Raw genomic sequence first — 24,915 nt, 5'->3', positions numbered from 1 at the left:
CCTCTCCCTCTTTGTAGCTGCGAAGGGAAAAGTGAGAGAGAATGGATTCTTTTCCAGGTTACATCTTGAGGTTGAAAACTGGTATCATGTAAATATATAACATGGTAAATATCTTAATTTAACTAACAATTGCTAATTCACTCAGACCTTTGTTATTTCTTGCTTAAGACTCTATTGGATAAGAAATGGATGAAAGAGTAGAAGAGAAAGAGAAGGGGAGGAGCAAGAGGAGGAGCAGGTGATGATCATTTATTGTCTAGATTGTTTTTAAAACATAATTTTAAATTTCAGGGCTTCCCTAGTGGAGCAGTGGTTAAGAATCCGCCTGCCAATGCAGGGGACACGGGTTCGAGCCCTGGTCCAGGAAGATCCCACATGCCACAGAGCAACTAAGCCCATGCACCACAACTACTGAACTTCACACCATAACTACCGAAGCCCACGCACCTAGAGCCCATGCTCTGCAACAAGAGAAGCCACCGCAACGAGAAGCCCGCGCACCGCAACGAAGAGTAGCCCCCGCTCACTGCAACTAGAGAAAGCCCACGTGCAGCAACGAAGACCCAAAGCAGCCAAAAATAAATAAAAATAAAATAAGTAAATTTATTTAAAAAAAACACACATATTTTAAAAGTACTTGTTCCTCAATGCTTGATACCTGTCTGCCACTTTCCACCAGAGAATTAAGCAAAAGCAAAGCTTCTCAGTAAAAGAATATGCTTACTCATCTGGAAGGATAACTTCATGAATATATGATAATTAGGTCTAATAACTTTAAGAAAATTCCTAACTGAGATCTGATATTAAAGTCAGGTCCCACAGCCTTAATATGCTTTTGCCGAAAGCTAACAATTGTAAAACAACTTACTTTTTCACTCTAGCCAAAACTGAAAAACAAAGCCATACGCCTGATTTCTTTAAAACACTAAATTTAGATTTCAACTTTAAAATACATTTTGACATAAACGGCTTTTAACACAAGCATCTTTCATTTGGGTCTTTTCCCAGTTAATTATTTGCTGGCATTGTACTTGAAATTCCTTGGCTTCACCTTAAACCAACACTCCCAAGTGCTAATTAGGAGACTATATACATTATTAACCAGAAAATGTTGTGCTTAAAACATGCACGTTCCATATGTATCCTATTATTAACAGTATTCCTTTCACTCCTGGAAAGCTCTCTTTAAAAAATAGAGCCCTATTTAAACAAAGAAATTGGCTGCTATTGAGGAAATTCTTGTTGAAATGCAGTTAACAGGTAAGGGCCAACATGACACAGGATCCTTGTCTTTGAAACATCTTTAACATGAATCAAATTTAATCTCACTGAAATAGTCAGTGGAGGGAAAAGTTAATGACTGCTGATGTTACACATTTTAATAGTACCAAGGGGACTCCCGAAGAGAATGGCCGACTCTCATATAAGTTAAACCACTACCGGGGACCAGACATGTTGGTAACTACAAGCCAGAGACATGCCTTTTTCCAGTACTGCCTCTTCCAAAAAATCCAAAGGACAGATGGGAAAAGAAACGTATGTAAACAAGGTAGGCCTAATGATTTCCTAATTACAAAGGAGATGTGATCTTCTCATTAATTGGCAAGCTAATTGACCACAATCTCAGTTTCACACATTGAGTCCAATAATCCAAACTTTGGGGTCTGTACTCCACAGAACTCTCCTCACCCTTCCACACCCTTCATCCAGACACAAAGTTGTCAGTTCTGCTTGATTTGTTTGAATACTGTACTCCACGACAGCTGTCGGAAACGGTACATTAGAACAGCTGCTGTGACAGCTACAAGGGCTTGGAAGTTTAATTGGGCTCAATGTGACATTGCACATTTTTCTAAACATAGAAATATCCACAAAACTAAAGAAATTTCTAACGGGTCTGAGCAATATTTACTTATTGGCAGCACCAACTGGTTAATCCCAGTTTGCGTTGTATCATTGGTCTCATAATACCTTTTGCTACTGGGCTGGTAAGAGTATCAAAAAAAGAAAGAAAAAAAAAAAAAAAAAAAGAAAGGCAAACCAGTAGGAGCAGTTCGATGCATAAGAAAAAGGGCATTAAGACAGAGAGGAAATGGTAAGCAAGTCATGTCAATCATCTCTTTGAAAGGCTGGCTGGTAGCCAAGGAGGATCCCCACAGTGTCTCAGGATTTACTTCCAAAGGAAACATATTCAGAGGCCCTGAGCGTGGTGCCAACTGCAAACAAAAGCACTCGTTACAGCCCCCTAGAGAAGGGGAGAACGGCTTACTCTCAGCATCCGCGTGGAGGAAGACGGCAAGCAGCAGCAACAGCGGCCTGGCCACGCGCACCATCCTGCAGCCCGGCACCAGCGCCCACGGGCAGCCTGGAGTCACTGCCTCCGAAGCCGCAGCGAGCCGGACCGATGTGCACTTTCAGCTGGAACACTTTCAGAGCCTGTGAAGGGAGAGGTAAAGAAAAGAAAGGGAAGAAAACACAAAGACACTTAGACTCTTCACTCTTCTCCCCTTGTCCCATCACAACCACCACGAGAGATGCAAAACACTGTCAATACGCCATACGTTGTAACCAGGACACCTTGGTATTAGGAAGCAAACAACCTGGTTTGTGAAGTGGGGCTACCCAAGCTGATCTTGTTCCCACGTTCAGGCCATCCTGAAGCCAACCACTCTGAATTTCACTCTCTGCTCGTGCCACCTTCTGGGCAACGTTCTATGAGAAGAACCTGTCACTTCTTATGAAATATTACATGACTACATCGGTGGAAGAGAGTCCATCAGTGCTACAAGTAAGATTTAAGAGAAGCTCCACCATGCAGGATAAGAAAACTGATTTATAAATCATTTTTCTATTGAAAATGTTTTGAAATGGCATTTACCCATCACACAGACGACTATTTAAAAATGGATAAGTTTATGTCGTATTTTCTTGCTTTTGCACCTTTAAAATAATAAGGTGCTTTTATTTTGCACTCTAAGTTAAAAGTTGTTTATTACTTTATTTGGTAATACCTAATTACAATTTTGAAAAAAAAAAAAAAGTCTATTATTGGCGGAATAATGGAAGTTGCTTTCCTGGCACTAGGTGAAATGACAGTGCTAATTCAACTTTCTCCAGCTAAACAGTAGAGGTTAGAATTTTTTACACCAGCACATTTGGCTTCTTCCCTAAAGACACATTACGTTTGAGTCTAGTTTGGCTTCAATAAGTCAAAACAATAGCTAGCAAAAGCCACTTTGACTTACAGGATTTTTATATGCCTCCTGGGCAACAGCTTAGGTTTCTCAATTTTCTAAGTAAAATCAATAAGCCACAGCCTGTTTTTAGAGAGCCTACTGCATGCAAGATATCAGAGTTGCTACTCAGCACTAAGTGTCGCAAGATAACAAAAATGAGTCAGATTCCATCCTCTGTGACTTTCCAGTTTAGGAGGGAAAATAAGACAGGTACATTGGATGACTAGTACAAGTTAATACGTGATTAGTGCCAGGAAGGAAAGCCAGATAATGCCATGAAATACAGGATCAGGAATGACATCATGGAAAAAGCGGTGTCTCCAACTGGGCCTTGGAGTACAGGCAGAATTTTACCAAAAGAAAGGAAAGGCATTCCAGGAATTCTACGCAAACGCAGGGCAGTGAAAAAGGAACTTTGGCAAAGGTGAGTTGCCTGGTTGGCCTGAAGCAGGGCTTCCCAAATATCTATACGCATCAGAACCACCAGGAAGACTTGTAACTGGGCACGCACCCACCAGCGTTTCTGATTCAGTAGGTCTGTGGTGGGGGTCCAAGAACTTGCATCTCTAACAAGTTTCTGAGTGATGCTGATGCAGCTGGTCCGGGGTCCACAATGAGGCTACTGGGTTGGTGCGATGGATCCATTAGGAAACCACAAGAAGATGAGGCAAAAGAAAATGTCTCATGCTTTAGGTGTACTTCCTTATTAGAGTTTTTGGCTCTCTGCTATTTTTACCGTACTGTTTCATTTAAATTTCCAACATGCTAACTTCGTTTGTGCGATTGAAATAAAATTGCAGTATATTAAAAAAAAAAAAAAAAAAAAAGAAAATGGCTCAGGCTTAAAAAAATAATAGGTCATGGAGAGCCTTGGATGCCAACCTAAGTCAACCAGGCTTTTTTCAGCAAACCACAAAGGGAGCTATTTAATGTTTTGGAGCAGAAGAACAATATAGAATGAAGCTTTGAAAAGATTAACTGACAGCTGAATGTGGGATGATTTACAGAACACTATTATCAAGAGTCACAGGTAAGAAGTAACACAGACCATAAGAGTGATGGTGGTCCTGGTGGGAATGGAAAAGAATGGAAGTGATGACTGACTGTCTCCAAGCAACAATCTGAAGTATGGCTCTTCGGGTGATAAATGATAGTTCCTACAGAACCTTCAATAAATCCAGCACATTTTATACAGAATAGGCTCTTAATAAAGAGAGAAAGAAAGGGCATATTTGATGTTACTGCTTCCTCTGTCATTGTGAGCAGAACTTGAGAATGACAATCAGAATTTGTTTGCCAATGAAACAGTATACCTCTAAGCTTTGCATATAGGAATATCTGAAACACATAAAATTCTTGACACAAGATACTAGAGACATCCAGAAATAACCTAAAAACTTAAAATAACTTGCACTTTAAAAAGTATTGTAATGCAGATACTCTAGTGTGTCTTTTTTGAAACTTAAGCTTGAGCATGAGAATAAAAATTTTTTTAAAAAGATATTATCTTTTTCATTACTATGAATGAATGGTGTGAATGCAGGAAAGATAAAACTAAAAGGAAGGGGTATGATCACTCTAATTACCATTCCACTAGATAGCCTTCTTTTCCTTTTGAACAGATTTGTGGGTGGCATGAAGGAGCAAATTGTACATTGAAATGCATGTACTTGAAACCAAAAGCTAGCCAGCTGCTCCAAATCAGCTATTGTTATCAATCTCATCCGGAAAACGACTTATCAAGCAGTTCACAGCTATCCAGTGTTAAATTCTCCAAACTTCATAGAAGAAGTGCTAAAGGAATCAGCTCTCTCCCTCTCCCCCTTTCACCGCTCCCATCCTCATGCCAGCATTTCAAATGACAGCAAAGTCCAGGAGACATCAGTCCTGTCAGACTCAATTTGTGTCTGTGCAAGCGTATCAGAGCCAACTGCTACATAATGACTCGATGCAATCACAGAGATGGAGATGTATGAAATGCTCTCTCAGGAAAGAGGTGATTTGGCTTTCTCCCTTCTCAACTGAAGTGCCATAAGAAGACTAAGTTCTTTCAAATGAACCTACAAATGTTACCTCTGACTTGAAACAGTGATAGGATCTAGAAATGAACGCAGATGTGAACATACCTGTTTTTCCTTAAATGGGCTATGCCCTTGGCCGAGATATGACAAAAGGAGATCAGAGGTGTGAAGATAAAACCAATTCTAGATGTTCATTCTGGACAGTCTCCACTCTGTATCTTGTTTATTACATAGAAACTTTGCCAAAAGGAAAATGCTGGCTTGTGTATTAGTAAGGTGGAATTTGAATTTTGGAACAAAAATGGGCAGTAGATTTTTAAGAAAACATTTTCAGTGAAAATAATGTGGTCCAGCGGTTAAGATTCTGCACTCCCAATGCAGGGGGCCCGGGTTCGATCCCTGGTCAGGGAACTAGATCCCACAACTAAGAGCCTGCATGCCGCAAGTAAAAGAGCCCACATGCTGCAACTAAAAAAAAAAAAAAATCCCGCGTGCCACAACTAAAGATCCCGCACTCCGCAATGAAGATCCCGCGTGCCGCGACGAAGACCCGGCACAGCCAAATAAATAAATAACAAATGTTTTTTTAAAAAAAGGGAAAAAAAAGAAAAAGGAAAAAATGAGGATGAATGATTGTTATAAGTAGTTTCCTGTAGTTTCCAAACTACAATGTTATAAGTAGTTTCCTACCCTAAAGAAAGGGTAGCCAAGCACGCTGCAATGAAAAGGGCAAGAAAGGGGGTTCGGAGATACTAAAAGTACCATGGTTTAGCTTACATCACAAATTATTCTGCATTTGCGCAATAGCCCTCAGCAGGGGCTAACTCTGTGATTTTTATATACCTTGCCCTTTGTGTCTTTTATTAACTGGGACTGGCAGATAAAACAAACCATCTAGATGAGCTAAAAATAAAAAAAAAAAAAATATTTAAAACTCTCTGGTTTCTTATTGCTTACGGCACAAAGATGTTAACAATAATTTTGTTGATTTCCCATCAGCTCAATATCTACTTTTCTATTTATGTACATGTGTGGTTAGAGAAACTAACAGCTCAGAGAGCCAGTGTGTGCAATCTAATTTGAAATGAAACAAGAAAAATACACTTGCCCTGAGCCTTATATCACTGCTTCAAGTGATCTGATTAGCTGACACCTAACTCTTTATCTTCAATTTAACATTGGAACCCTTTTCTATAATAAGTATATTTATATTCAAACTGATATGAATGTTTAAGGATTTTTTCCAGCTTTCTGTATTGTTGGTGTTTCTGTAGATTATGTTAACATAAGAGAAAAAAAAAAAGGCTTTTCTTTTTAAAAAGATATCCTACAAGTCCCTTAGAGAAATGAGTGATTGTAGGTTTTTTGCAGGAAATGTGCAAAACGAGCATGGAGCATCTTGCCACACCAGGAAGCAAGGAGGTTTTCAGGAACTACCAGGTTATAGCCAAAAAGAGGAGCCAAGGTGAAGAGACTTGGCTCCTACATCAGTCAAATGTAGGAAAATCTGAGTGGCAAAAAGAATAACAACTGCAATGAAATGGAACACATCATATTAAAATCCACGAGTTTGTAATCTTAAAAGTTATTTTTAAAAATTACATTGGTCAGTCTAGGAGAAAGTTAAAGAATCAAATCATTATTCTGAGAAGAGGGAGACAAAGGGAAAGAACTAAGGTTTTTTTTCAAAAAATCTCCATAAGAACTTAAAAAAATACTGCTTTCACTAGATACTATTTATCCCTATACATCTTGCTTCTTTCTGTCTTAAAATAACCCTATACTTTCAATTCTAGACATCTTAGAAGCAAGAATATGGTAATGATATTTAACCTGAGCATATACCCATTAAGTTGGGGAGATGGTGTGGTAAAGAGGAAATCCCTAAATGCTGTGACTTCTTTTTATCAACCTCCCAAACCAATCAGGCCTCTATAAATCAACTAGAACAGATTTCCAACCACTTAAGAGAAAGAAAAAAAATTGTAGGGAGGATGTGCTACCAGGAAACTGATTTGTAAAAGAGACACAAGCAGGGCTGCTGTGGCCTGTAGTTTATAGCAAGCCTGGTAGAGACTTCTGAGGGCGCCCTGTGAGTTTCCTGTGCCCTCAGCACACAGTTACAAGGACACAAAAAGAAAAGAGAAAACACAAATCAACTTTCAACATTTCACTTATTCACAAGAATTTTCCAAGAGAAGATAGTCCCCTAAACAGTTTATCATGGTCTAGGACAAGAATCCTCCGGCACTATCCAATAAAACTTTCTGCAGGATAGAAATATTCTTTATCTGCACTAATAACTGACCACTGTAAACATAGCTAGTATAACTGGGGAAGTAAACATTTTCCTGTATTTAAGTTTAATTTAAGTTTAAATAGCCCCATGAGGATAGTGGGTGCCCCACTGGACAGCACAGACCATAGCTTTAGTTTTCAACAGCACTGACGAGCACAGCTATAAACAAAGCCTACGTTTTCCGGGTTGTAAACTGAAACAATCAGGTGGGAATCCTGAGTCCATGTAGCCCTTGGCTTCCAAATAATTAGACTCTAAGGGTTCACTGGGTTAGGTGAGGAAACCCACTTAACCTCTGGGTCACTTACTTCCCCATCCCTGACCCTCCCACTGCCAAAAACAATCATTTCATTGTTTCAAACTACTTCATAAAATGTGGGAGATCAATAAGTGGTCAAGTGTGTAACTGGAAAATGTCCAAACAGAAACACTGTAATTAAAAGGAAAAAAATGGGTATTTCATTATCACAGCCAGAAGAGCTGTATTCCCCACTATGAAAATCCCTGTTTGGGATATAATAGAAATGGGAACTTTGACAGCAAAGAAACACCACATTTCATAGATGGGAAAGGCAAGGATACTTCTACACATCCATATGACATCATGTGTATAATGCTTATGAAATGGCCACATTCAATTAATTAATATCAATGAGGAATATGGACAGTACATTCTTAAAGACATGCAGCACCGAAAGCCTCGACTATGGAAAACAGTGCTGAGATTAAAAAACGGCAATAGAAGAATGTCATTAAATTAAATAAAAAAAGAATACCATTAAATTAAACACATCCAATATACCTCTGAATCTAAAGAATACAAGGAATCTAAAGAATATAAGGAATTACTTTTATGAAATAAACTGAAAACTCCTTAAATTATACTCTTTCCCATAACAGCACATCATGTCAGAACTCTATTTTGCCCTAAACATGTTTTCATGACAATAAATTGGGAGAAAAAGAAAAACCCAGAGGGGGTTTATGAGATATTATGTATAAATACATAAAAATAACTCAATCATCTCATTTTTGGCTTAGGCTATGACTTAGTTTGAAGACAGCAGGTGACTGTAAGTACATGATAACTCTTTGGTGAAATCAACTGGATTATTAGAATAACTGAAGAGTAAAACAATGCTTATCCACATGGATACATTAAAGACTCTTCATATGCTTAGTTCTGATAGACAGAGAGAAAAGCCAATGGTCTGAGTTTTGTATAATTCACTTTTCAAATTACTATTGGTACAATCTCTGTAAGATTTCAAATAACTTTACATTTGAGGCACACATAAATATTAGTTACTTTCAGAAATGGCAAAATGACATTATTAACTTTGATCGTTTCTTTCTCCTTCAGGAAATAAAAATGAAGTATGCCATGAGAAATGAACAGATAGGGGGAAAAAAAAACCCTCATCTCTCTGTCTACCTATTTTTTCCCTTACAAACAGAAATATAATTCTGATTTGAAAAGTAGGATAGCTTTAGAAGAAGCATCTAATGTCTTTAAGTGATTACTGTGTGTGATAACTTCTATCCAGTTTTATACAACACTAGTGGAAACTTGCAATGGAAAAGTTAAAATACAAGTCTATTCAACATGCTGTTGGACTCTGTTATTTGTTCCATTCTTCCTAAAATACATTTTAAAAGTGAGAAACTGATCAATCTTGCAAAGTAGAGACAGATATGTAACCCAGTCACTTCTTACCCAAAAAGCAGAACACAGATTATATTGCTTTAATCTCTGGGCATTTCTAAATGGATGTGAAACCATCATTCCTAAATTCATTACTCCTGATTTTCCTTTGTATTATCTTAAAAAACAAAAGAGTATATTTTTTTAATGCATTAATTTTTGTTTAAAATACATTTTGCTTTTAAAATACATTACGAGTAATAAGGCTTTAATTATTCTTATGTCCATTTGTTTTATTTACATCAATACAGAGTAGAAACTAGCAATACATGACAATTATTTTACTTATTCACTATGAAAAGTAATTTTTAAAATTCAGTTTGTGGAGAATTTACCACTCCCTTTAGCAATGATTACTTTTTTCCTTAAGATTATTTTTAAAACAAAGGGTCTTTTAATAATCGTATATAATAGTTTTTAAATACTTCATTACTAGAGCTCAACAGAAATTGATTTTGCCTACTCACAGGTGTTACATCTATAATTCCATCTTCAGAGTGATCCAAGCTCTAGACCAGTGGCTCTCAGCTGAAAACGATTTTGCCCCTTCCCCAGCGGACAACCAGCAATGTTTGGAGACATGTTTAGTTGTCACGATGCAAGGGGAGTGCTAATGGCACCTAAGGGGTAGCACCCATGGATGCCGTTAAATATCCTACAGTACACACCACCACCCTCCACAGCAAAGAATTATCTGGACCAAAATGTCAACAGTGCCAAAGGTGGGAAACAATGTCCTAGAACAGTTCATTAATGTTGAAGAAAAATTTTTAATTAAAAAAATGGGACTTGTCAAGGCCTGTTTCTAGTATATTATTTTCTAAATCCATCAATTTTCGTGCAGTTTTAGATTTGAATTTCTGGGCATGGAAGTCAAAACACTATGGATGGCTCCCAAAGTTCCCTTTTTGTCCTAAGCTAGAACTGAAGTTGGCTTGCCTTATGGGAAGGTCAGTTCACAGACTTAGATGACATAAATATTGTCACCAATTAAAAGGATGAATCCGTTAAATAGGGTAGAGACTGCACTGATGTCTGTCAGTGAAGAGATGTGCTTCCCATTTCTCATGATGGGAGCTTAGCTCTTCTCTGAGGGAACAGCCCCAGGATCGAAATATTCGGTTCCAAGGAAGTTCTTTCACTTCACTGCCAGCAACAGACAGTAGAATTGTGAGAGGTCATCATGAATGGCTGGGGAATGTGGAATTAAAGCATTTTCTCTTCATTTCCCCAATATTGTCCCCATGACTTATCCCATATCTCTGTGAAAACCTATGAACACCATACATAGTAGAGGAGAGTTAAGTTCTATGTGGAGAAACCAAATAAATGGTTATTAACCAAACAGAAACACAACCTAAAGAAAGGGTAGAGAGAACAAATATCGATCATAGATATTCAATATACATTCTCCTCTTCTCTCACCCGGCATATTTATTTTCTTAGTTATATTGTACTCTTTATTGTTAGTGCCTTCTCCGCATCTACCCTTCTCCATGAATGTAACCAAAGATTGATAAAAATCAGAAAAATTACAGATCATCTTGGGCAACCCCCTCATGTAACAGACAATGAAGTGAAAGGACATAATGAAATTAATAGCCTCAGGACACACATCTGGTTAGTCTCAGGAGAGGGTTTAGGACCCAAACCAATTTTCTTTCTTGTACAGCATTCTGCTTCCATCATCTCTGACTTACTATAATGGAGATATCTAGCTTAGGTGAGGTCACGATTAATTCTAAAATGAGCACAATAAACAAAAGTTGTCTTTTTTAATTGGCAGAGAAATAGTTTAAGGATTGGCCCAAATGAAGGGGGAAGAAAACCTTAAAAGTTGGGTATAGGAAGTAAGGATGAGAGGATCTCACTGAATAAAAGTATTTGAGAGTTGTCGTCCTAGATGGATAAATAATTCACAAATGAAGGTTTATCCCATGAGTCAAAAATTCTCCCAAAAGTCAATCTTTAACTTAGTAACCCATTATTATGTACTTGCATATCTTAGAGTCAAAGAGTTTATAGGTGTGCTTAGAAATAGAAATGATTAACCAAAAATAGATTTTTTAAATTCTCACATGCTAGTAATTGAATTAATAACATGCAAACACATGTTTATACCACCTTGAGGCACATTGATTTTGTATATTATTATCTAGTTCTTTTTTCATGGAGTTCTTTTCTCTTTCATTTAAATTTTAGCAAAAATACATGTTGGCTAATTGGGAGTAGGTAGGAATGCATTCGATGATGAATTCACAGAGATATATAGGAGAGTTACCCAGGTGGAAAGATGCCAGCCAGAGTGTACTTTATTATAAAGTTGCTAAGGGCAACACGGCCATATTAAAATAAGAAATGAAGACACACAATAGTTATTTTTCAAAAGCAGTGGCATTATAAAGTGATTTGATAATAAAGTATGAAAACTTCCTGCAGCAATAAAAGCACTAGGCATTTCCCATACCAAGATGTGTCAGTCTAGGAATGAAAAAAAATCTATTTTTCCCATAGTCACTCTTTCAGAACATATATTCGAGACCTCCGGAAAAAGGCTTTGTAAAATACTGTTATCTTGGGGACATCCCTGGTGGCGCAGTGGTTAAGAATCCACCTGCCAATGCAGGGGACACAGGTTTGAGCCCTGGTCCGGGAAGATCCCACATGCCGCGGAGCAACTAAGCCTGTGTGCCACAACTACTGAGCCTGCACTCTACAGCCCATGAGCCACAACTACTGAGCCCTCGTGCCACAACTACTGAAGCCCGCGAGCCTAGAGCCCATGCTCTGCAAGAAAGAGAAGCCACCGCAATGAGAAGCCCGCGCACCGCAACAAAGAGTAGCCCCTGCTTGCTGAGACTAGAGAAAGCCCGCGTGCAGCAACGAAGACCCAACGCAGCCAAAAATAAATAAATAAATAAATAAAAATTAAAAAAAAATACTGTCATCTTCATTATACCTCTATAAAATACTCAAACAAAATACACAGTGCAGATATCAAAAAAGGAGTTTAAAGTCATTAAAAGCCTAGTAGCGAATGAGATGTAGTAACTTCCTAAATACCAAACTTCCCAGATACCGATTGTAATCTTATTTGACTGGCCCACATGACTAAAAGAAAAGGAAATGCCAAATAATAACATCAACCAAACTCCTCGGCTGGATTTAGGCATCATCCTAGAGGCTTTCTGAAACACAGATTCTTATATTTTTAAGTACAGGAGTACCCAGGTACTAATATGTGTAGGACCAAGCACAGGCTGGGGCTGGGGCTGGCGCTGGGGCTGGCGGGCAGAAGTGCAAGGACAATGGGGGTGTGGGGGGAGGGGAGTGACCCCTAACTATTATTTGGTGGGGATCAAGTACCAAATTAACATGTCCACATTTTAGGGATTTTTCTACCTTTTGCGGTATGCTCAATAGTGCTTCCATCACAAACTGAATAGATGTGGCTTTGCTTCTATTATGTTTAATATTTTTTTAATCATAGATTTAATCATGATGTGTTATCACATTACCTTGTAAAACATTTTTCAAAAGTTATGCTTTTAGAAATTGTGCTCACTTCCTCCACAGCAATTGTCTTTAGGGTCAATACTATTCATAGCATAAATCTTCCTCATTTTCAAACTTCGTATGTAGCAGTGGATACACCCCATACATAAATATGGTGTATACAGGCCATATACAAATATAGCGCATGTTGAAAAAAATATATATATATTATATATTCCTATTATACTACTAATGAACTAAATATATTGCCAAATACACAAAATTAGAAATTTTTTAAATGAGATAAAAATAAACAGACACAGGAGTCCTAGAATTTTTTCCTAGGCCATACCAAACATTGGAGATCCACTGCCCTAGATATTCTGCAGTTTGAATATTCTTCACATACATTTCGGGTGACAGTAGGTAAAACAGAAAGCTTTTACTGATTGGTAGTTTGGTTTTGTCCGCCAACCCCCTTCTGGAGTCAAACACTTGCTGTAATCACCACATGTTAAAGTTGCCATGTGATGGCTGATGTCAACATGATGTAACACACAGAGGAGAAAAGAGACTGTTGTGGTTTGAGATTTTCATACAATGTCCTCATTTTATCATTGTAAACCATCCACACGAAAGCTAGAACAACTTTACACATCAACTGTGTTCTTGTTTTAAAAATGAATTCTTTCATTCTTTGGCTCCATGAATATTCTTGAATACCAGGCGCAGTGATTCATACGAGAGACATAACAATGTACAAGACAACAAGGTCCCTGATACATTTGGGTGAGGGGAGATAGAAAAATACAAGCAATTTTTTAAAAAGTGAAGTGGTGAGTGCTATAAAGAAAACAAGGTCATGGGGAAGGGGAGGGGAAGTTTTAGATATGGTGGCAGGGAAGGGCCCTGAACAGGTGGGGTGCAAGCCTGAACCTGGATGTCAATGACAAGACATTCTGAAGAAGACCTTTCCAGGCCAAGGGGCAGACTGCCCAGGGCAGAGGCTTGGAGGCGGGACTGAGCTTGGTGTTTCTGGAGCCCAGGGAACCAGGCTAAGAGAAGTATGCATAGGCTGGGAAATCAAGATGGACCCAGACTGCGCAGGGCCGGCAGGCTACACTGCAGAAACTGGATTTCATCTGCAACGCGATGGGAAGGCAATGGAGGGCTTTATACTATGCAGTGGCATGGTCTGATTTATATTTAGACAACTTCTCCAGTGGTTGTGTGCCAATGGTTTTAAAAATGTAAATCTCTCTCTACCACCCACCCTGCCCCACGTCTCTGTACAGACTTCCAATCCATTTATTTGGACATAGCCATTGTACTGTGTTGTAAAGTCTTTGACCCTTTATGACAGTTTCCCAGTTTCATTTTCAAGGATCCTATGGCAGTCTCCCCTTCCTAAATGCTGTTTAAAACAATCAGAGAGAATGTGTTGCTTTTTAATGTTTTAAATTGTTTTCTGTTCCCATATAATAACAGACCCTAGGAAACCAAATGAATTTTCTTCTTTGTCCCAGGGCTCCCCACTGGAGAATTTTAACACACTAGAAATTTTACTTGAAAAGTAAAGTGCCTGACGCTAGTTCTCATTTGCATTCCTAAAAACTAGAGGAAAAAAATATCTGCTTTCATGTACAAAGAAACGGTGGGCACACCGGATCTCCGTGGTCACACTTTTAAATCTGTGATTCCGAAAAGGCTTTCTACACATACTTTAGGATAAAAAAAGTTTCTTAAGTTTGCTACATCAAAGTCTTGTTTTGACCCTTTTAAGCCTTGTAATGTTAGCACTGATACTAATACCCAATAGTACAATGGCATTCAGACTATTAGAAAACACGGCCTTTCCAATAATTGAAAAATCTTTTCTTCCAGGATTTAGAAGTCGGGTCCCACTGTGAGTCAATTGCTGGCTAGCTTCCCAAATTACCTTTTCACTCTTAGTTATCTTTTACACTTCATCCCTTAGTCTTCACTCCAGGATTTCCTCCATTATTAAAGCAAGGCTTTTAACACCCCAACATGAGGTCATTTAAGTCCTTACTTTTTCTTATTAGTTACCTAAAGAAGCTGGAAACTGCCAGTATTTAACGTCTGGCTTAAAAACACAACATAGAGTAAGTACTATAGTTTGTTATATGGAGGGTGTAGAAGGTGACCCAGAAAAGCCACCTTCTTAAGCATCTCAAGAGGAGGACTCTATCCCCCACTGGTTAGCCTCATCACTCGCCTTGGCCAACAGAACAGGGGAGAAGCAACACGGTGTGCATTGACCCTGAGCCTCAAGAAGCCCAAGAAACTTCAGGAAGCAGCTTTGCAGGCTCTCTTCCACTTGCTGATCTTGGGTCCCCTGTCACCACCACCATTTGAATAAGCCAAAGCTTGTCTGGTGGAGGATGAGAGATCACGTGGAACAAAGACGAGCCACCCAGCTGAGCTATCTTAGACCAGTCATTCCCCACAGGACCTGGCAGCAGACTACAGACTCATGAGCAAGCCCAGCACGACCCACAGCAGCAGAACCACCTAGGTGAACCCAGTCCAAACTGCCAACCCAGAGTATTGTGAAAGAAATAAATGGATGCTGGTTTAAGCTACTAAGTTTTGCGATGGTTTGGTATATAGCAAAAGCTAATGACATCAAGGGGTTAAATATTTATCGCATCTACTCTCAAAGATTTTTTTTTAAATGTGTGTTCTGTTCAGTACTTTACCACACTTTACATACAGGTAGGCAACTTGGTTTCTTTTGGCTACAACTGATTTATTTTGGTCCTCTTCTGACAGCAATCAACTAGTAAAATCACTGTCATTAGCTTTCAGATTTTTTACGTAGTATATTGTTCCGAGATTTAGGAAAATTAGTAAATTGGAACTATTTGTACCTCTTTGCCCCTTCTTCCAGTTGTAAATATTTTCTGCCACATAGCTCAGAGGGAGCAAAACTGTTTTAAAATGCCTTTAACCATTGGCTAAAACCACATAGCATGACGTTCCTTCCTGGTGATATAATTGAAGTGACGTATGTGTCTGAGATCTCAATTGATCTTACCAAGTGTACCGACAAGTAGTATTTAGCATAATTTTATCTCCATAGAAGCTATTTTCCTTAAGCAGTTTCTGCTCAGGGATGAGGCCCACAATTCAAGATAGGTTAATAAGTGAAATTTTCACTCAAGTTTTTTAAAGGAATGACATTTTAAACAGTCAGTGTGTGTTCCTCAGGCCAGTTTCTGACTGCATACTGGATGTGTCTGTCCTTGGATAGGAACTAGTCAACTTTACTAGTTACTATCAATAGAATGTGTAAAAAGTGAGGAGACATGATTAATTTTAAAATTAATAAAAGAATTTAGCAAGGCTGCTGAATATGTGGTCACTATCAAAAATCGGCTGTATTATATACTCACAATTAGAAAATAAACATTTAAAAATATGCCATGTACAACAGCATCAAAAATATTTTTAAAATCTAGAAGTAAATGTAACAAAAGTTGGCAAGATTTCTATGCAGAAAATTACATAGCATTAGTAATCAATAAGATGATTTAAATAAATGGACAATCATAATATGGTTTGAAAGACTCATTATTGTAAAGATGTTATTTTTTTCCAAGTTGATCAATGAATTCAATGAAATCCCAATATAAATTTCAACATGTTTTTCTTAAGAAATAGAAAAATTGATTTCAGAATTTATAAGAAAGTGCAAAGAACCAAGAATAGGCAAGGCAATCTGTTAGAAGAACAAATGTTGAGGGACTACCTATTGAAGGTAATCATACCAGTTACTTATTAAAAGACTTATTACAAAGCCACAGATATTAAGATAGTGAAGTACTGGCTCAAGGACAAAGGGACCAGTGAAGCAGAATAATAACTCTAGAAACATATCCACCTGCATTCAGGCAATTGACTTATAAACAACTGTGTCCCTGTAATGCAGTGGCAAAGAATAATCCTTTCAGTTCATAGAACTGAGTCAAGTGGATATCTATATGAATAATAACATATACTGACCCCTTACCTCACACCATATACAAAATCAACTCCACATAGATTAGAGACCTAAATGTGAAAGATAAACAGTAATTCTTATGGAAAATAACACAGAAAAATATCTTTGTAACCCTGGCATAGGCAAAAATTTCTAAAACAAGGCAAAGTAATAACAATAAAGATTAATAAGTTGGAACTAATTAATTAAAGATGTGTGTTCATACAAAGACATTATTAGGAAAGGTCATTCCACAGAGTGGAAGGCGATATTTGCAAAACACATATCCACCACAGGTCTGATACTATCTATTCATTTTTCATTCTACTATCTGTATTTTGGGGGGAGAAGGTGGAGGCAAAAGCCTTGACCAGACAATTGACAAAGATAAAAATCAAATGGCCACGAAACATACAAAAAGATGCTCAACAATGTTAGTCACTGGAGAAACACAAATTAATATCATAGTGAGAAACCACAACACACTCACCAGAATATTTAAAGTTAGAAATTGAACAACACGTGTTGGCAAGGTAGTGGAACAAATGAGCACTCATATACTGCTGATGGGAATGCAAACTGGTAGAACCCCTCTGAAAAAGTATTTTGTAGTACTTAATAAAGCTAAATGTACACCCATGTGGAGAAAGCAGAATGGCTCCTAGGTCCAGGAGAAGCAGTATAGCCCGAAGACTGGGGCAGAGACAGTCAAGGGACCAGAGTTCTAGACATGCTTTAGTCCTCACTTTCATATTCACCTTGGCCAAATCATCCCCTTTCTCTGCCTCAGTTTCCTTAGTTGCTTTATTTTATAGCCTGTATTACCTTCAACATATCATATAATGCATTTATTATGTTAATTACTTATTGTCCTCATCCCCAATAGTATCCACAAGAATAAGGTTTTTAAAACCATGTTAAATATTCATGACTTGTGTGAAAGTACATATATGAAATATGTACAGGATAAGCTTATTTTGCAAGAAACATCCAAAAATACAGCAAACCCATCTGTAGTTTTTCCCAGCTCACAGGGTGATGGTGATGGAAGTGACTATGGTAGAGGCACTGGTTCTTTGTTTGGTAGCTATACTGACTCTTTGTTCTTTGACAGGCACAGTACTGGGTTACTCAAAGGTAGGTTTTACAAAGCCCTAGAGTTGTACTCTTAATTAGAAATTACTGACCAGACTTCAAGCTTACTCTGTATTTAGGTCCTTCCAAAGCATGTGCATATAAACAGGCAAAAGGAAGTAAAAATCCTCAAAATAATAACCTGATTTCAGAGCACATTCTTTCTTTCTTTTCCTTATATATAATAGTTAGGAAGAAACTTGTTTAATGATAAAGTCAACGAGTTAAAATATGGTTCTGAAGAATCTATAAACAAATATTTATTCAATGTCAACTCTCTGTACCTGACATCCTGCTAATATGTGTCAGACACAAAGATTAGACAAGGGCAATGACTCTTAAAACTGTACTGTTTGTTTGGAAATATAGGAATGTAAAAATTAGAAAAGCATGACAATATGTTAAGAACCAAATAAACGGTTTGAATAATAAATACTCATATATGTTTACAGGAGTGATGCATATGATCTCAGTGGTCAGGAAAGATCTTATTAAGTTGGTGGTAGTTGACAGATCTTGAAGAATATGTAGAATCTTGATTTGAGAGGAATACAAGGCACTTCAATAATAAGCATAAGATTTAGAGGTTGATATGTTCAAAATATTTTTAGGAACCAATAAATTGGCCATTTTATATATACCATAGCTTTGGTATGACAAGGAATTAAGATATGGGTAAAGCCAGTTTGTGGTAGGATTTTAAGGCAAGCTGAGTTGATCCTGCATGGCAGTAAACCTCAACCCTCAGCAGAAGAAGTAGAGACAAAGTTGGAGTTATTTTCTCTCAGAGTGTGCATATAAACCTCAAATGTGTTAAAGGAAACAAGTCAGAACTCTGCCGATAGCAATGGCTGCCTTTTGGATATTAGTGAATGAGGTAAAAAATAAATCATAATACTGCATTCCAAAACTACTTATTCAAGTAACACTACCGCCATGATAATATAATCCCAATTTTGTCCTAAATGGCATTAGACATTTCTGATTTCCTGGGGAATGATATCCATATAAAACACATGACATCCATTTTACAGTTTGAAATCTTGATCCCACAGAAGCAGTCTAGTGCTTGGGCTAAGTGGGTGTTACTTTCCTCACTTTGTCATTATCTTATTTCAAGAAGGCTCTAGAGACAATCCCTGACATCTCCATGCTTTGACTTCCATCTGCGTGAAATGAAATAATGACTGTCTCCTTTCTACCTCATCAAAATCAATGAGCAACAAAAGCACATTAAAATCAGGGACGCAGGAAGGATTTGAAGGAAATAGCTTCTGTCCACTGTCATTAAAAACAAAACAAAATTTAGCCAGCCTTTCTCAACTGGGGTTCCATGAGATAATTATGCGCTACAGACTGTAAATTGAATGATTCTTTTTCAATTCTCCCAAGGATGTTGTAAAGCTGGTACCATTCTGAATGCACAGGCCAGGAATTAATTCATTGCATAACGGTAGATGCCTTAGATCATTAGCGCTGAATTTTCTTGTGAACTCAGGATAAGAAGAGCTGACACTGTATGTTATACACAAATTAAGCTAGGGTATTTGATGTTGTTTTATTTAAGAAAAAAGTGCTCTATGTTTGTGGCCCTGTAGATCCAAAGCCTCACCATATTCTAAAGAAAAATAAAATAACCTGGAGTAATGCTAAAATGAATGGCCCATAAATTTAGGGATGTTACATAGAAGTACCAAAGAAGGAAGAAAAAGAGTAAATGCTGCCATACTTTACTGTTTACAAAATGTTTATTGAAGAGAATTTCTGACTTAATACCTAATATTTATGTAGCTTATTTAAAATTCTACAAAATGTGCTTCTGCAAGACAAACATTCCTCTTCCTGATTTAGAGATGAGGACAATGAGACCCAGGAAAAATAACCTTCCTAACATCTAAAGCTGGTGTGAAGCAGAGGCTCAATTTCAAGTAAGTTTAATTACAAGAGAAAGCAGCTCCTTTTGTAGCCATTTAATTTCACAAAAGCCCCTCAAAGTAGGATTAATGTTCATGGCAGATGAGAAAACGATTTCAGGGGAGTAACCAGTGTCTGGCCCCAAAGCTCAGTGCTATCAAGTTTCTGACTACAAATCTTATATAACCTGCCAAGCCATGGCTGAGAGAAAAAGCACAAAGTAGACCAAAATGGCTGCTCTGGGTTGAAGTGTGCTCTTGGGAAAGTTTACAATCTCCCAAATTTCAGAACGTGACCTAATTTGTAGATGGGGGTCTTTATGGAGGTCATTAGGTGGGCTCTAATCCAATATAACTGGCATCCGTATAAGAAGAGGAAATTTAGATACAGACACACACAGAGGGAAGACAATGTAAAGACAGAGAGAAGATGACCATCTACAAGCCAAGGAGAGAGGCCTGGAACAGATCCTTCCCTAACAGCCCTCAGAAGAGACCAGCCCTGCTGACACCTTGGACTTCCAGCCTCTAGAACTTTGAGACAATTTCTGTTGTTTAAGCCATTTGGTTTGTGGTACTATGTCATGGCAGCCCTAGAAAACTGACCAAAACAGAATTAAAATTAAAAAGTTATTGGTTCAAAATCCAAAAACCAGTTTAAGTGCAAAATGAATTTTTCTGTAAATTTGTAACATACATGCTTCTGAGGCTATTAAAGCTTAAAAATGCACTAAGTCTTTTAGAACACCTTTTCTAAGGAAATAAAATTAAATCTCATTATTGTTTTGGTTAAAAAAAATGGATCTACACTATTATAGGGTTAAGTATTTTGACGTATTCACTCTACGGTAAATGCTAACATACATGTTTTATAGTGATATTCTGATTCTTCAAAAATTATAATTACACATCATATGAGTAACTAAATATGTGTAATATTATGGAATGCCTATATATTTAAATTTTAGCAGGTTCTCATTAGTTTATTAATCAATACGTATCCCTTTAGGGAGATACATTAAACAGTTCTATTTTCAAATTGTCTACTTAATTCCACAAATGTAATTCTACATACTGTATCAAGAATCTAACGTAGTGATTATTTATAATTTTAAAACTTAAACTGAACATTCTCCTTTTTCCAAGTAACTGTATACTTTTTAGCAAGAAGATACTATCTTCTAACCTCATTATATTCCGAGTTCCATGGTACCTTTTAATTGATAAGAGCACAATACAGTTATTTTTGAAGGACAGGACGATAACAAAATGATAATGAATAAGATCTATTTCATTTGATGTTTTCTGGGATGGTCTTTCCATAGGTTCATTAATAAAAGAGACGCATGGAAAAATGCCCAATAAGTGTTAGGTAATGCAATTATTATTATTATTAAATCAATTTGTTAAAGTAGTTCATGTTCAAGTTAGTATTAAATATAAAAAGATTAAGAATTATACTATTCAGTGGATTGTACACTATTTTTAATTAATTATATTTGTTTTTTCTGTCCAAATGTTTGAAAATTATATACGTACTTGAGAATATGTCCTAGGTATGAGTCCCTTAATTAATTTTGCCAATGAGGTGATAGTTTTTTCAACCAATATGTCCAAGTACATTTTTTTTAATTCACCTATTTCATTCATCCTCCTCACCCCTCTCCTCTCTAGCAACCACCTGTATGTTCTCATAGCTATGCTTCTTATGAATGTTAGTATTCCAAAATGCTGAAATTGAGAAATCCTTAGTGTGCATGCGTATGTTTCATGGGGGTTGCTTAGACTGGTTGATGGGAGTGATCACTGCGATACTTAATGGCAATATATATCTCCCTTTGATGTCTGTGTGGGCTTGAAAAACGCAATGGCCTTTCAGGTGATTGTTCTTGGTGGTCTGGCTTCCCACTAGAAAAAAATGATTTTATTTGGTACAAATAAAGTAGAAAATAAGGTAGAAAATGGTACTATACTTTCTTGCTAACAGAACTAGGAAATTATAAATTTTGAAAATGTGACTAGCTTCACTTTTATTTCTAGTGAGTAACACATAGTTTTTTTTTATGTTTTACTTCATGAATGAATCATTTAATGTTTAGTCCTTCTTCACTAAAAGGGTTTATAATTTGGAAAAACAAAGGCATCAAGCTTTTACATCTCCGGTGTCAGCCGTTGCTTGTAGGATGAAACTTCAGGTAGGAAAGTAAAAAAGAAAAGACAGAAGCTGATTTCATTTATTTGCCGAAGAAGCAAGTGATCTTACATTTAAAGGATTTAAGCTATAAGCTCTTAATAAATGGAGATAAATATAGCTGTTCTTTCTATCCCAATAAGGCAAATATGCAATTATCAAGTTATTGAATATATGTGGATAGGAAACAGTAACTTTAAGATGCTAGCTGTAAAAAGAGTCCAAGAAACTTTAGCAGAATTAAAAGAAAAAAACAAAAAAACAAGAAACACTAGTGGTTAAAGAATAATCTAGTGAAGCATATTGTCACTGACAAACTTAAAATTGTAAGACTTCTATCTCTTTCACCATCAATGACATTTCTTTGTATGACTCTTTTCATAAAACTATGTGTCACATGATATTGTTACTGTTTGTAATGACTATGGATGGAGAGGCCAATCAAACTATAGGAGAAGGGAGATCAATCAGGATGCTGGAGTAAGAGGACATGGAGCTCACCTCCTCCCACGAACACAGCAAAAATATATCTACATGTGGAACCATTCTCACTGAAAACAAACTGGAAACTGGAAGAAGGACTTCTATACAAGAAAGGCTGTATGAAAGATACACAAGTAATTGGGTAGGAAGGAAAGGAAAGCGATTGGGTTGCCCTGGGAGAGGACTCAGAGGAAAAGGAGGATTCACGGGTGGACATGTGCCCTGGGTAGTGAGGGGTGAGAGCCACAGAATGGGTACCCCGGTCTTGGCATCCTATGTGGGTAGTCAAGCCCCACTGGCAGGTGGGAGGACCGCTGGAACTAACAAGGGTCTATGGGAAGCCAGGGTTCTGCTCATGAGTTGCACACATGCACAGTCTTGACCGTGAGGCAGGGTGGAAGAGGTCTGCTCTACTGGCTGCCAGGTTTCCAGCTACCACCTCAGTACACCCCCAGTCCAATCCAAATGAACACTCCATTCCCGCTCATGCCACATCACAGTGCAGCACAGGGTCTGGGAGCCATGGCCAGGGAGGAGACTCCACTGTGGGATGCAAACAGGACCTGATCCCAGGACAGAGTCTGAAGGAGCGGATGGTCAGCGGCCGTTGTTGGTGCTTATTCAAGCAGCACATTAGAAACAGACCAGCTCTCTGATGACGGCCGCTCCACCACAGCTCATCTGCTGATAAATGAGGAGAGACCATGTGGACCCCACCTGCCCTGTGGTGTGGCTCCACAATAGGACAGGGATAGCAGAGGCTGGGGGAAGTGATCAGCTGTAAGGGACATAGGAGACCTGAACCCGAGGCTGTGTCTGCACAGAGCAAGAGAAACAGTTACCTTCCTGAAGAAGGAAATAGATATCCAGGTACAGGAAACACAGAGGGTCCCAAACAAGATGAACCCAAATGGACGCATACCAAGACACATCATAATTAAAATGGTAATACTTAAGTGAAAGAGAGAATTCTAAAGGCAGCAAGAGGAAAACAGAGTCATATACAAGGAACCCCCATAACGTTATCAACTGGTTTCTCTGCAGAAACTCTGTAGGCCAGAAGGGAGTGTCATGATATATTCAAAGTGCTGAGAGGGAAAAGATTTTCAACCTAGGATACTCTACCCAGTGAGATTACCACTTAGAATAGAAAGAGGAATAAAGAACTTCTCAGAAAAGCAAAATCTAAGAGTTTATCAATGTTAAACCTACACTCAAAGAAGTGTTAAAGGATCTTCTGTAATTGGAAAAGGAGTAAGAATCTATAGAAAGGCAAAGTCCCACTAGGAAAGGCAAATAATATATTATAGACTGAGGATCAACATAGGCAGAACACTCTTTGACAAAATCGTAGCAATACTTTTTTTTGGATCTGTCTCCTAAGGCAAAGGAAACAAAAGCAAAAATATACAAATAGGACCTAATTAAACTTAAAAGCTTTTGCACAGCAAAGGAAACCATCAACAAAACAAAAAGAGAACCTATGGAATGGGAGAAAATATTTGCAAATAATATGACCAACAAGGGGTTAATATTCAAGACGTATAAAGAGCTCATACAACTCATTATCAAAAAACCAAACAACCCAATGAAAATATGGGCAAAAGACCTGAATAGACATTTTTCCAGAGACATACAGGTGACAACAGGTACATGAAAAGATGTTCAACATCGCTAATTATAAGAGAAATGCAAATCAAAACTACAATGAGATACCACCTCACATGTCAGAATGGCTGTCATCAAAAAGTTTACAAATAACACATGCTGGTGAGGATGTGGAGAAAAGGGAACCTTTGTACACTGTTGGTGGGAATGTACATTGGTGCAGCCACTATGAAAAAGAGTATGGAGTTTCCTCAAAAAGCTAAAAATAGTTACCATATCATACAGCAATTCCACTCCTGAGTATATATCCAGGAAAAAAACCAATTTGAAAAGATAAATGCACCCCAATGTTCATACCAACGCTATTTATAATAGCCAAGATATGGAAGCAACTCAAATGTCCATCAACAGACAAGTGAATAAAGAAGATACACACAAACACACACACACACAGAGGAATATTACTCGGCTATAAGAAAGAATGAGATTCTGCCATTTCCAGCAACATGGATGTACCTAGAGAATATTATGCTTAGTGGAATAAGTCAGACAGAGAAATACAAATACTCTGTGATATCACTTATATGTAGAATATAAAAAATAAAACAAATGAATGTATATGCAAAATAGAAACAGAATTACAGATATAGAAAAAAAACCTAGTGATTACCAGTGAGGAAAGGGAAGGGGGGAGGGACAAGATAGGGGTGTGGGATAAAGAGATACAAATTACTATGTATAAAACAGGTAAGCAACAAAGATATGTTGTACAGCACAAGGAAATTATACCATTATCTTATAATAACTTTAAATGGAGTATAATC

The 24,915-nt window shown here is 37.6% G+C and overlaps 1 protein-coding gene across 7 annotated transcripts in view; it reads right to left on the bottom strand.

Annotated features, from left to right (window-relative positions):
* PTPRD (protein tyrosine phosphatase receptor type D) overlaps positions 1-24,915 on the bottom strand; it is a 2,142,992-nt gene that overhangs the window by 415,136 nt on the left and 1,702,941 nt on the right. For 6 of the 7 annotated variants that reach the window (XM_082404325.1, XM_082404326.1, XM_082404327.1 and 3 more), the window contains one exon: positions 2,270-2,436. In XM_082404325.1, coding sequence (XP_082260451.1) covers positions 2,270-2,333 — 64 coding nt within the window. In that variant the 5' untranslated portion in view covers positions 2,334-2,436. Of the gene's footprint in view, positions 1-2,269; positions 2,437-24,915 lie in introns of those variants that run through there. The other variant, XM_082404324.1, reaches the window with a different exon arrangement.

The sequence above is a fragment of the Balaenoptera borealis genome (genome assembly GCF_965194805.1).
Source record: "Balaenoptera borealis genome assembly, chromosome: 8".
In the NCBI taxonomy this organism is placed as follows: domain Eukaryota; kingdom Metazoa; phylum Chordata; class Mammalia; order Artiodactyla; family Balaenopteridae; genus Balaenoptera; species Balaenoptera borealis.
Note: the sequence above shows the minus strand (reverse complement) of the source record. Positions and strands in the feature narration are given on the sequence as shown.